Source organism: Peromyscus eremicus, chromosome 2, assembly GCF_949786415.1.
Source record: "Peromyscus eremicus chromosome 2, PerEre_H2_v1, whole genome shotgun sequence".
In the NCBI taxonomy this organism is placed as follows: Eukaryota; Metazoa; Chordata; class Mammalia; order Rodentia; family Cricetidae; genus Peromyscus; species Peromyscus eremicus.
Genome location: NC_081417.1, coordinates 142,747,330 through 142,760,689, shown reverse-complemented (window position 1 = coordinate 142,760,689; position 13,360 = coordinate 142,747,330). Strand labels below are relative to the sequence as shown.

Sequence of the window (13,360 nt, the reverse complement as noted above, 5' to 3'; positions counted from 1 at the left end):
GTTTTATCTCATAACACACCATTTTATACACAGTAACTTACATAGTCACCACGGGGTCCAACCTTTGGATTTTAGAGCTGCCACAATCAGTGACCATGTATATTCATGTAGGATCTGTTCCTGGAAATAGGACATATCATTAGGGACATATCTCTGGCAGAACACTTGTCTAGCCTAGGTCTGCTCCTCAGCCCACCCACCCCCTCCCCCAAATTTGGAAGTAGGGAAATTAGGTTAAAGGGCATGAGCATTTTATTTTGGGACACAGTCTCACTTAGTATCCCAAGCTGGCCTTGAACTCACAGCAGTCCTCCTGCCTCAGCTTCTTGAGTGCTGAGAATGCAGGCATGTGTCACCATGCCTGACTTAGCATGTGTAACTTGGTAGCTGTTGTGTCTCAAATACTCAACGTGTTATCAAATTCATCGAAAGTGGTATCTTCCAGGCCATTTGATTTACAATCGTCTTTTGAGGGAGTGAGCCTTTCTTCATGCCCCTCATGCCCTCTTCTAGCCTCTGAGAGTGTCTGCACACACTTGGCCTACACACCTTGACACGTTTTCCTTTGTGTTTTATCCTTTGCCCATTTCACTTGATTCATAGCTCACTATAGACTAGGAAAGTCAGCAGTTTGCTAAATGAATTGCAAATATTTCACCAGTGTTTTTAGCATTGCCATGTTTTTTTGTTTTGTGTGAACGCATGCACAGAGGTCAGAGGACTTTACGGAAATGCTTCTCTTCTACCTTTCATGGTGTCATCCAGTAATTGAACTCAGGTCCTCAGATCCAGTAATTGAACTCAGGTCCTCAGATCTGTGTGACACTTTTTAAAAAAAAAAAACCTGTTGAACCTTCTTACTGGCCCTATTGTGTTTTGTCATATAAAAAAAATAAATTTATGGGATTACCTCACCCCCAGTTTTATGTTATAGTTCAAAGGCTTTCTCACTCTGAGTTCTTATTTTTCTTTTGGTGCTGTCTGTAGGTAGGGTCACACATAGTTCAGGCTGGCCTAGAACTTGCTATGTTCTAGGCTGAGACTGGTCTTAAACTCATCCTCCTGCTTCTCCAAATGCTGGAGGTACAGGTCTGAGCCACCACGCTTGGTTTGAGGTTTTAAGATTTAAAAAAAATTGCCGGGCGGTGGTGGCGCACGCCTTTAATCCCAGCACTCGGGAGGCAGAGGCAGGTGGATCTCTGTGAGTTCGAGGCCAGCCTGGTCTCCAAAGCCAGTTCCAGGAAAGGTGCAAAGCTACACAGAGAAACCCTGTCTCGAAAAACCAAAAAAAAAAAAAAAAAAAAAAAAAGATTTAAAAAAATTTTTAGTTGTGCATCTTTGTGTGTGTGCATATGAGTACAGAGGCCAGGTGTCACGTCTCTTGGAGCTGGAATTACAGGTGGTTTGAGCCACCTGACTGATATAGGCGCTTGGAAACACAATTCTGGTCTTCAAGAACAGTATATGCTCTTAAGTGCTGAGCCAGCTCACCCTCTTTATACTTGTTAGCTTTGTACAGCATCAGTTTATCATTGGGAAGTAGCTCAGAGGTCAAGTACCTACCTACTATGTTCCACACCCCCCCTCCCCCGCCTCCCCATCCTCAGCACCATTTGCAGCTGCTGTCAGGAAGCATTGTGGGTATTGCTAAGCCCTTCCAGACAAAAGGACAGTGATGACTGAACACAAGTTTGTGCAAGCACCTTCCCTGAGGACACAGGCACTCATCGGTATTGTGACAGAGGCCATGGAGCTGTGGATGCTCCCAGAAGACGTGGAGACAGAGCCAGGCCCCATTAAGGCTGCAGGTGTGCTCCAGCTTTGTCTTAGGAGGTCATGGCTATTTGGGAACCTAGAACTTACAAAGGGTGTTTACTTAGTGGGCCAGAAGGGTGGCCCAAGTTCCACAGCTGTGTCCTGCCTTTGTAGAGAAGGGATAAGGCATAGAAAGTTACATTCTTTTCATCTGTTTTCCCTACTAGCCTCTGAAGTGTTGGTCTTCAAAATTTGGCCGTGGAGTGGGTGGAGGGGGTTTACTTTCTGTCCTTGCACTGCCAGAGGATCTTTCCAGAGCTTGTGCCTCTGCTGAACTGTCTTTCGTCCCTTCAAGTCTCTTGACTAAGAATCTTGACCTGCTACACCACCATCCTTTGCTGCAGCTTGGCTTAGTTACGGGTAAATCACTGGGTGTCATCACTTAAGATCAGGCTCAGTGAAATGCCAACACTTGGGGCTGAAATAAGCTGAGATTCTGAGGTGGCAGCTGGGGCTTGGGGTGTGTGTGGGTCCTAGGCGTCTCTGACTTTGTGTCTTTCTTACCAAGGTCAAACATGGCTGTGTACACTCCAGGAATCATGTTTGAAATCCAGTGGGAAAGTAGGAGAGAAAGAGAGTGCATAACAAGGTTCTAAGACACTGACATCTATACTACCTGTCGTATCACACTGGTCAACCTTGTTAGTTGCAAGGGAGACTGGGAAGGACATTGACATGTGCACCCCTACAGGTTGCAGGTTTTAACAAAACTGATGTTTGGGGAAATCGAGGTTCAGCTATAAGTGCCCGGACTCCAACTGTTTATGTTGTATGATATTTTGTGTTCTGACAAAAAAGCTTGCTTCAAGATCAGAGGTCGAAGCTAGCCACTAGTTAACCATAGAGGCCAGGCAGTAGTGGCACACAACTTTAATCCCAGTACTTGAGTGGAGAAAGCAGGAAGATTCGGAGTTCAAGGTCACCCTGGGCTATAGTCTAAACTGTAGTCTGAACCAGTCTAAAAGAGAAACAGAGCTGGTCGGTGGTGGTGCACACCTTTAATCCCAGCACTAGGGAGATGGAGACAGGAATATAAGGCGGATGGAGACAGGATCTTGGCCCCCATTCGGTCTGAGTATTCATAGAAGTAAGAAGTTTCTAGTGGCTGCTGCTCTGCTTCTCTGATCTTGCAGGTTTCACCCTGATATCTGACTCTGGGTTTTTATTGTTAAGACCAGTTAGGATCACTCTTCATGCACACCTGGGCTGAGTCCTGCAGTTTGCTTTCCCTTCCTGAGTAGATTACTGAAGACCAAGCCTCACACCTCTAAAGGCACAATGCAGCTCCCTTCACTGTTCTTCCTGGGGTGATTCCTATGCTTGTGCAGGAACCCTCCTGTGCACCTGCCATCCTGAATTGGAACAGGGCCTTCCTTAGTGTGGCTGCAGGCTCTAATCCCCAACTTTGTGACTCCCACAAAGACTCATATCCTACCTTTTACTCCTGCTGCCTCTGGGCTGCCTTCCTCTACTCTTAGGCTTTCTCACTTGTCCTCATGGACCCTTGGTACAAAACACCTATCCCAGCAACCCAGAGGACAGACAGGAACAGGGGGAAGTTGATCTTGAGTCCAGGTGCACAAGGTAGCAGATTTTCTCCAGGAGGTATCTGCTGAGCTGCCCAGCCTCGGGCTGAAGCAGTTCTTTCCTCTAGAGAGCACAGATGCTCCCAGAGGCAAACTGAGTAAGCTGGAAGCCTGTGTACACACCACCATGCAGTCACACCTCCCAGACAGTGCTATGATCTCTCTCTCTCTCTCTCTCTCTCTCTCTCTCTCTCTCTCTCTCTCTCTCTCTCCACACCACCATGCAGTCTCACCTCCCAGACAGTGCTATGATCTCTCTCTCTCTCTCTCTCTCTCTCTCTCTCTCTTTCACACACACACACACACACACACAGAGCACACTCACACACTCACCTCTGCTGAAGTTGCAGTCCCTTAGGCAGTAGCTTCACGCTTCTGGTTACAATTTCCCAAGGCCCAAGACCTCACATTCAAGCTCTAACTAGCTGCTGGCTTTGCTTGGTCCACAGTTTCCTACTTGGACTTCAGAATTCTGCAGACAACACTGCCTCCAGGAAGCCTCCCTTGACTGAGCTGGACCTCTGTCTCCCAGCTTTGCCCTTTATATTGTAATGGCCTCACACCAGGCCATACTAAACCATCTTCATTGCTAGCTTTGGACATTGAATAAATGCTCCCTGAGTGAGGCTCTGAGGTGAAGGGGGTCAGCTGACAAAGGAGACAACCCCAGGTTGTGCTTTGCTTTGGGCAAAATGATCGTGAAGCAAACACCAGAAAGTCAGACTCTTCTTGGATGAAACCAACTTATTTTTCAGCCGGTCTGTCACCAAGCACCTCGAGCAAGCCTTGCCCAGACCCCAGGTGTCTACAGCCCTGCATGCCTTCTGCAGAGCGCCAGGAGTCTGCTTGGGGGCTTAATGCAGGCGTTCTCAATAGCAGCACTAGGAACCTTTTGGGCAGGAGGATTCTTTGTGGGGGTGGTCCTGTGTGATGTATCTGTTCTTTTGACAGTTATGGGGATGGAACCAAGGCCTGGTGCATGCTAGATAAGCACTCTATCACCAAGCTATACTCTCAGCCCCCTTTGTAAGAAAAAAAATTGAGACACAGTCTTGTTACATAGCCCAAGCTAGGTTCCAACTTGTGGCAATCCACCTGACTCAAGCCTGCCGGTTGCTGGGATTACAGGTGTGTATTACCTTACCTGGCTGTAAAATATTCAACAGTACTGATCTCTGCACAGTTGAGGCATATAACAACTCCCTCCCCAAGCTGTGGTAGCCAAGTGTCCCTCTGGGGTTAAAAATGGCCCCTGGCTGAGAACCACAGGTGTAATGTTTATTCCCTCAGTTACAAAGGAGGTTCCCTGAAGGTGGCCCGGACACCTGAGATCCTGTGTCCTCAGTCTCTTAAGCTTTAATCATCTCAGCCTGGCACTCACCTTGGCAGCAGATCCCCTTGCCCTGGACAGAGCCACACACCCCGGGAGAAGTTAACCACCCTTCCCCTTCTGCCAGACTCTAGGGCTCACACTGCTGAGGGCAGAGAGTGACTTCTGCACCGGGCAGCAGTTGCTCAGCTTCAGGGTGCTCAGGCAGGCAATGACTGTGACAACAGGTGGTGAGGCGGGGCAGGGGCTTCTCAGTGTGGGAGGCAGCAGCTGCACAGCATTCCTCCACAGGGATAACCTCTACTCGTCATCCTTTCTTCAGAAAGCTTGGCCTTTATTAGGGCTCCAGGGCTGGCTCCTCACCCTCCTCATGGGAAGAGGCAGTGAGCAGAAGGCAGTCTGGGGAAGACTGGGGTCCTCATGGGGGGCCGGCAGCCAGCCAGTCTTACTGGTCTGCTCTCCTGCTTTCCCCCTGGTCCTCTGGGATAATCACATGGTGAGAATCTGCTTGGAAGACACAAAGGGCCTCATGGAGGCTTCCAAGGCCTTCTGGTAGTCCTGTAGTGGAACCTCAGAACAGGTCGGGGCCGAGAGCCGGCCTTGGTGGATGAGGTTACAGAGAGTGAGAATCAGCTCCTTGAACTCATCTGCAGGAGGTGGAGAAAAGTCAGACAAGACACAACAGGTGGGTTTCAGTGAGATGGCCCTGAGCCAAAGAAGCCTCAGAGCCCTGGCTTGTCCCCACCACCGTCTGACGTTTGAGGGCGAACATGAGGCAGGGAGACAGGAAGAGAGGGCCTAGGGACTGTAGGGTGGGCCTTGACTACCCTTCAGAGACGGCTAAGGTGGCTCAGCTCCACAGGACAGGACTGGTGAAGCTGTCCCTGAATGGTGGACGGGGCAGCAGGACTAAAGTGGGGAAGCCAGAGAAGGCCAGAAAGGCAGTGTACCAGGCACACTGCTTGATGGCAACAGACCAGATGAGGAACAGCTCCCCTTGACAGCCCTGGGCCTCCACTAGACTCCTCAGCTGAGGCAACTGCTATCCCTTCCTGTGCCTGCCTCCTCCTGAGGGCCAAATACAGTGCGGGAAGCAAAATGAAAGCTTTGGCTGAGAAGTGCTTTTCATAGACAGAAATAAACTCAATCTTCAAATCTAATCCAATCCTACTTCCTGATTAAAACACTACTCTGGTGGTCGTCGTGTCTCACGCTTTTAATCCCGGCTCTTGGGAGGCAGAGGCAGGTGGAGCTCTGAGTTCCAGGCTAGCCTGGTCTACATAGTGAGTTCCAGGATAGCTAGAGCTACATAGTCAGACCTCGTCTTAAAAAAAACAAAAAAAACCCAAAACAAACAAAAACACTATGTTGGCTTCCCAATTATCTTCAAGGCAAGAGAATGAACTTTAAAAAAAGCTTAAGCCTTGTGGTGGCGCACGCCGGTAGGATTTGCTGAAGGAGGCAGAGGCAGGAGAATCATGAGTTTGAGGCCAGCCTGGGCTACACATTTAAAAAAAAAAAAAAAAAAAAAAAAAGCTTAAGCCTTTCCTTATCTGGTCAAAACATGCCCTCCAATTTCTCAGTCCAAGTGTCCAGGTGTCAGAACCTGCCCTGTGTGGGGTGTTCTCCCTCTTCTTAAATTTTACATTGGGAGCTGGGTGGTGGTGGTGGTGGTGGTGCAGGCCTTTAATCCCAGTGCTTGGGAGACAGAGGCAGGAGGATCTCTGTGAGTTTGAGGTCTACAGATCAAGTTCCAGGACAGCCAAGGCTATATAGAGAAGCCCTGTCTCCAAAAACAACAAACAAACAAACAAACAAACAAAAACCAAAACAACAACAAAAAAGGGTGACATTGGGTGTAGTGTTATGTACTTCTAAGTGTATATGTGTGTAGGTAAGACACACCATACATTGAGGTGTCTCCCTCAATAATGTTTCTTATTTACAGACAAGGTCTCACTGTGTAGTCCTGATTGGTCTGGAACTCTATGTAGACCATGGAGATCTGCCCACCTCTGCCTCTCAAGTGCTGGGATTAAAGTTGTGTACTCTCATTCTCAGGACACCTTTATTTTTGGAGACTGTCTCTGACTGAACCTCAAGCTCTTTGATTTAGCTAGGCTGTCTGGCCAATGAGCTCCAGGGATCTGCCTATCTCCACCTCTTTCACCTCTCCCTGTAATCCTGGGGTACAGGCTTTTGACACAGATGCTGGGAATCTGAACTCAGGTTCTAAACTTGCTTGACAAGCACTTTACCAACTAAGTTAGCTCCCAGCCCTTCCATTCACTCTTGATGAGCTTTTGCGCATACCAGTTTTCTACCCAAAACACCTATGCATGCCACCACTTCCCCCACTTGGATCAACTCCATGTCCTTCTTCATTCTCAGCCTTGGCTGAGAATCTGGGGAGCTAGGCCCTAGCAGTCAGAGGGCCCATCTGCTCACTCTGGCAGCCCCATTCCTGAGATGGGATAACTTAGGGTAATTGACTTAGTGGCTATGAACCTCAGTTTTCTCCTCTGTCAAATGGCTCAAAAGAGTTTACATCCACAATGCTTAAACAAAGGCAAATTCATTGACTTACCCACAGTTCCCCAGTTAGGCCAGGACGACCTAGATCTGGTGATGCTGGAAGTACCACGTGAATGGTTTGTTTGTTTGATTGATTTTGTTTTTCCTTCTTTTTTTGAAATGGCATCTATCTGTATAGCCAAGGATGGCCCTGACCTCACAATCCTCCCACCTAAGTCCCGAGAACTGGGATTACATTAAGTATTCCATTCCACCAAGCCACCTCTCTTTACTAGGCAGTCTTCCCCAGCACCCCAATCAGCTCCTCAGAACAAAGGCTGCTCCATCTTACTGGACTCTGTGGCCAATCTAGAAGTGATTTGCTGAGTGTGACTGTGGTAAACACTGTCCTTTATCCTGTTGTGAGGCTGGAGACTCAGTCACTCTGCAGGGTTTAGAGTAGCTGGTCACTTTGTAGCTATACTAGGCTCTACTGCCCTGTGACCCTTGGTATCAGGCCATCAGCCACTCACCTGGACTGTGGTTCTTCTTCCACTGGGACAACCAGAAGCCCCGGAGTTTGAGGTCCTTAAAAATGAGCAGGCTCTGTGGACACAGGAGGATTTGCTGGGGCACCGAGTGCTAGAACTTTTTTTTTCTTTTAAAAAGCTTTTTGTTTTTCTTAGGTTTTTTTTTTTTTTTTTTTTATGTTTTTCAAGACAAGGTTTCTCTGTGTAGCTTTGTGCCTTTCCTGGTGGAACTCACTCTGTAGACCAGGCTGGCCTCGAACTCACAGAGATCCGCCTGCCTCTGCCTCCCGAGTGCTGGGATTAAAGGCGTGCGCCACCACCGCCCAGCCCGAGTGCTAGAACTTAAAGCATTGCTTCAGGTATAGATCCTTTGAGTTTAGACAGCTGCAGTGCAAGGAGAGAGGCATCCCAGCCCTGGTCTGTAGGTATCCCCAGCTTACCACAGAGGCCGTTACAGGCTGCTTGGCCATTCCCCCATAGGTCACCATGGTTCCTCCAGGCCTGCAGAGTCCAGAGAGAAGAGTGGGTGTAGGCAGAGACAGAACCTACCATAAAGGAACCTGCAAGGCTTTTATAGGAAACAACTCTGGTCTCAGAATCCCTGGGGAGGTTAAAAAAAAAAAATACGGCTTCCCAGTTTAAATTTCTGACTTAAAGAATTAGGAGGCAGGGACTTATATTAAAAATAACACTCATGTTGGGCATGGTGGCACAGGCCTTTAATCCCAGCCCTCAAGAGGCAGAAGCAGACTAATCTGTGAATTTGAGACAAGCCTGGTCCACACAGCAAGTTCCAGGCCTTCCAGGGTTCAGTGAGACTGTCTTCAACAAAGCAAGCAAACATAACTAGGTGCAGAGGTACAAGCCAAAAGTCTCAGCAGTTGGGAGGCAGAGGCAGGAGGATTAAGTTAACTTCAAGGCCAGCTTTAGCTACAAAGACACACCCTGTCTCAAAACCAAATATAGGGACACACATTCTTATGCTCCCGACAATCAAGATGAGGATTCAGGGCTAGGAAACACTTCTTCACCCCACACAGGTAGGCTGTGGTTCTGTGCTGCCGCTGAATCATCTAGACAGAAGATGTCAAGGCCAGGTTCAGGCTGGGCTCCACTTGCTACAAAAGTGTGGTCTTGAGTGTTGTAATGAAGAGGGTTCTGGCCTTGCCTCTTCATCTGTAAATGCTCACTCTAGAGATCTGTGCCATGTGGCTCTCCAGCGAAGGAGTGACGTGGACCGTGAAGGGGACAACGATGATGAGTGCCCCCTCTGGAAGAGGCTTTGTTGGAACCTGCAGTCTGACAGCCATCTCAACAGTTAAACAGGCACGACACAAATGCAGTCTTTTGTTCTGAGGCAGGGTCATGCAGCCCAAGCTGGTATCTAACTTGTAATCCTCCTGCCTCAGCTGAGATTCCAGCCCAGCTCTAATGGAATTTCTTACAATGACTAGGTGAGGGATCATACGCTAGACTGAACCTCTGCCGCCTTCCCTGCTCCTTGAATCTTTTACGAGCTGGTTGACCAGATGATCCGAGGCATATTTTGGAGCAACTGAAGAAAACTGGGAAGGACATAATGGAAGTAAGTGCTGTATCCACCTACCGACCTGTCAGTCACAGTGCTGGGGTGGTGCCTCAGTCTTCACTGGTTAAGCACATGCTCTAAGCCATCCTCAGGCTCCTAACTTGTTCTCTCTGTGCCGCTGTCTCCCTCTGTGTATGTGTAAGTGTGTTTGACTATGTCTATGTAGCCTACGGTTGCCTCAAACTTGGCCTTGAACTCATGGCAGTTTTTTTCCTTAGCCTCCCAAGTGCTACAGGGGTACCCCACAAGCCTAGCTTAACTTTGCCTTAAAGTTCTCCTCAAATGGTTCTCATTCAAGAAAGACGCTTCTAGGACAGTGGTTCTCAATTGGGTCATGACCCATTTGGGTCTTTCACAGGGGTCACCTAAGACCATCAGAAAACAGATAGTTACATTATGATCCATAATTAGCAAAATGACAGTTATGAAGTAGCAATGAGATAACTTTATGGTTGGGGTCACCACAACATGAGGAACTATATTAAAGGGTCCCAGCATTAGGAAGGTTGAGAAGCACTGGTCTAGGAGAAGCAAGCTCTCCCCTGTACCAAGTACAGCTCTAAGCATGTTATCTGCACCGTCTCCATGAATTATCCGAGTAACATCAGAGGACACCGGTGTCTGTTCTGTAGGAGAGAGCTGAAGCCCATCTTTCTACATCACCTCAGTGTCTCACACTAGCCATAGAGGCAGGCCCTATCTCTTGCTCCTGTTTAGAGATGAGGAGACTGAGGCTTGGTCTCTTTCATGTTTTGCCTAACTTTTCACAGGTTCACAACTAGTAAGTAGCAGAACTGGAGTTTGAATGCGGTGCTTCTAACGTCAGTGTCCATACTTGTGACCACTTCCTTTGACAATCACATGGAGGATGCAGTCAGCCTCCCAAAACTGCTCATGGGCTGAGCAGAGGTGTCCTGTAGTTATGAAAACTTGGGCTCAAGCCTTGCTCTCTTGCCAACTACACCTTGAATGAGGTGATCACCTTCTCTGGGCTTCATTTCTTAAAGTACAGAATGGAGATGGTGGCCAGGGACACAGCCCAGTGATGAAACACATGCTTAGCATGCCCGAGGCCCTGGTTCAATCCCCAGCACCAAAAGGAAAAGCCAAACAGGAATTTGGAATAGCAGCGCCTGCCTAGGGCTGCAGGACAGCGCAAGTCACTGCAGGGGCTGACTCTCAGCCCAGCCGTGTGGCTCCCCTGTCCCAGGCTATGCCCTGTCACCTCCACAGCTGGTAGGTCACAGTGGAGGGCCCAGCTCCAGCTGGGAAGTGTTTCCCAGGCGTCCTTCAGATGGAGACTAGACCATAGTGAATGGAGCTTCCCCCAGTGGGTGGGAGCTGACGGAGTGCCCACCTCTCCTTTCCCCTCAGTACTTTATATGCTTTCAACATGTTTTGTAATAAGTGTAATGCTTCCTTCACATGAATTCTAGTTTTAAAGACAATAAGGCTATTTCAAAGCCACTTAGTTCACAATGAGTGACTGTTTTAGAGACAGGGTTTCTCTGTGTAACAGTCCCGGCTGTCCTGGAACTCGCTCTGTAGACCAGGCTGGCCTCAAACACAGATATCCACCTGCGTCTGCCTCCTGTATTGTGCTGCCTCCCGAGTGCTGGGACTAAAGGTGTGCACCACCGCCCGACAAGACTGAGTGACTTTTTAAGAGGCTCCTAGGTGATGACTCCTGGGTCCTTACGGGTGGAGGAAGCTGGCCAGGCTTCTCATCCACAGAGGACGAGGCTCAGGAGTGCAGGCCAGAGAGAGCAAAATGTCCTGCTGTGCTGCTACTCAGCATCCTGCTACTCTGGCCTTGGGTCACACTTGCCATCAGACAGCCCTCCCGATAGAGACCTGTGGTTGAGGGACTTACGCTAGATGTCGTAGCAGTTCTGTGGAACTCTTCCCACCAACACAATTGAGAGCCAGGCGGGGCAGGGGCAGGTCCTAGAAAGTAAGGAGCCTACAGTGAGGGCGCGACCTGCTGCAAGTGGGGTCTGAAGCTGTTCCAAGCAGCAAATGCTGTGCCAGGGAGGGAGGGAAGGAAATGGGGTGTGGATGACTTTTGGACATGTTATCTGTCGGAAAGGGCTTTAGAAGCTTCATCCTGTTGCCTATCCTAGGACTCTGGGAGGTACTGACAAGGAGCATCTCTGTTCAGTGTCAAGGAAGTCTACCCGTGATGATGTACGACCTCCACTTCAGCAGTGATCTCCAGGTCAAATGTTCTCAACAGCAGCTATTTGGTCCTTCCATGTGGCTTAGCGCAAAAGGACTCAGGCCGGGCCTGCTCACTTGCTGGGTCTGCTGGGGTGGATACCCTGGAAAGGTATGGGCTTTGAGTTCAAAGTAATGGGGACCAGCCTCACCACTTTGTGATGATGTGGTTCTCCTCATTTATGCAGAATCTACCTTTTCTGAAGATGGCCAAATAAATGTGAGGCAGAGGCTCAGGAACTTTTCTCTCCATGCCTTCACCTAGCTCTGACTCACAGCTGCCATGGGGTTGATGGATCACCCCACACATGTTTAAAACCCCAGCTATCCTAAAGTCTGTCTCTTTCTGCCTCCTTCCCAGTGTCTGGGCACTTACAGCGTGCTGTCTCCAGGCTGAGAGCAGGGCAGGCCTTGTCCTTTCCAGAAGAGAAGGTGGTTTTCAGAGCAGAGCAAGGAGCCCGCCCCAGACTTCCCAATTACAGGGGGTGGCATGGGGCAGAGGGGCAGCGTTCTTTAGCTGGGGACCTTGTTTTTATTTTTAAATTTTTAAAGACATTTTCTTTTGTGCGTGTGGATGTGAATGTTTTACCTGCATGCTTGTCTGTGTGCCATGTGTGTGCCTGGTGCCCATGGAGATCAGAAGAGGGCAAGGGGCATCTGATCCCTTGGAACTAGAGTTATAGATGGTTGTGAGCTAGCATGTGGGTGCTGGACTCGAACCCAGATCGTCTGTAAGGACAACAGTGCTCTTAACTGCTCAAGCACCTCCCCAGCCCTTGGCCGGGTACCTTGAAGATGGTTTTTGTCTCGGGCATCCTTAGCTGCTCCTCTGTGAGGACATAGTCAGCTCCCAGATTCTTCAGTCTGTCAGTTAGCTTCTGGATATCAGGTCTGGAAGCCAAACACAGTCAGGGGCCTTGGTCACACTGGATTACTTCCTTCCTTCAAGCTCCTGGGGCCCTTCTGCCACAGCTTCAAGAACACGTGTTTTTGTTTTGAGACCTGGGATTGAGGTTAAGCCAGACCTCAAGCAGGGCCAGCCACATAATTTACTCACGCTCCCCCAGCTCTTGCCTCGTTTCCCCACTGGCCATCCCTCTTTGCACAGAGCCAGGCTGGGAGAAAATCTGAAAACCCTGTCCGCGCACACATGCTAGAATGGCCTGTGCCCAGGCAGGAGCCGCTCTGCTTCCTAGTGCTAGCCAGACACCACTGTCTTCCCTCCTGTTCTCCAAGGCACTTCAGGGCATCATGCAAACACTCTAGTGCAGAGTGGCCTGGGACTCTGGCCCAGGCACACAGAATCTCTTTAGCATGAGCGCTGCAGAGCCAGGGACTGAAGTAAGTACCAGTAGTCAGAACGGACTCCACAAGTGACTCGGCCACACTGGAGCACAGTGGAGCTTAAAGAGACCCGAGGGGACAATGGAGAGACGGTAGGTCTGTTACGGACTTGCTGTGTCTTCCTGAGCAAGCGGCTTTGTCGGAAACTTCAGCTCCCTCATCTGTGAAAGAGATCACAAGCCTGCCCCACCTCCTTCACGGCTCTGTTCAGTGCACAGATGCAAGTGGACGGGGACCATGGGCTAGAGCGTTCACAGAACAGGACACCTCAAGACCTTCCCAAATGGGAACTGTGGTTTTGAAAGTCAGGGCTATCCTAAGCTAACTCTTCAACACTCTTGACTGTTGGGTAAGGACCAGCTCTACCTCCTCCTGACGTCTGTCTCAGACTTTCACAAGGACTTCTCTGCCCTGGTGAACTCACGTGCTTCCGCAG

General features: G+C 49.3%; 1 protein-coding gene across 4 annotated transcripts in view; it reads right to left on the bottom strand.

The window, feature by feature from the left end:
* Window positions 1–5,043: 5,043 nt before the first annotated feature.
* Window positions 5,044–13,360, bottom strand: part of Mecr (mitochondrial trans-2-enoyl-CoA reductase) — a 28,432-nt gene continuing 20,115 nt past the window's right edge. For 3 of the 4 annotated variants that reach the window (XM_059255076.1, XM_059255078.1, XM_059255079.1), the window contains exons 6-10: window positions 12,369–12,471; window positions 11,237–11,310; window positions 8,216–8,276; window positions 7,779–7,851; window positions 5,044–5,378 (exon numbers count right to left, since the gene is read on the bottom strand). In XM_059255076.1, coding sequence (XP_059111059.1) covers window positions 5,221–5,378; window positions 7,779–7,851; window positions 8,216–8,276; window positions 11,237–11,310; window positions 12,369–12,471 — 469 coding nt within the window. In that variant the 3' untranslated portion in view covers window positions 5,044–5,220. The remainder of the gene's footprint in view (window positions 5,379–7,778; window positions 7,852–8,215; window positions 8,277–11,236; window positions 11,311–12,368; window positions 12,472–13,360) is intronic. The other variant, XM_059255077.1, reaches the window with a different exon arrangement.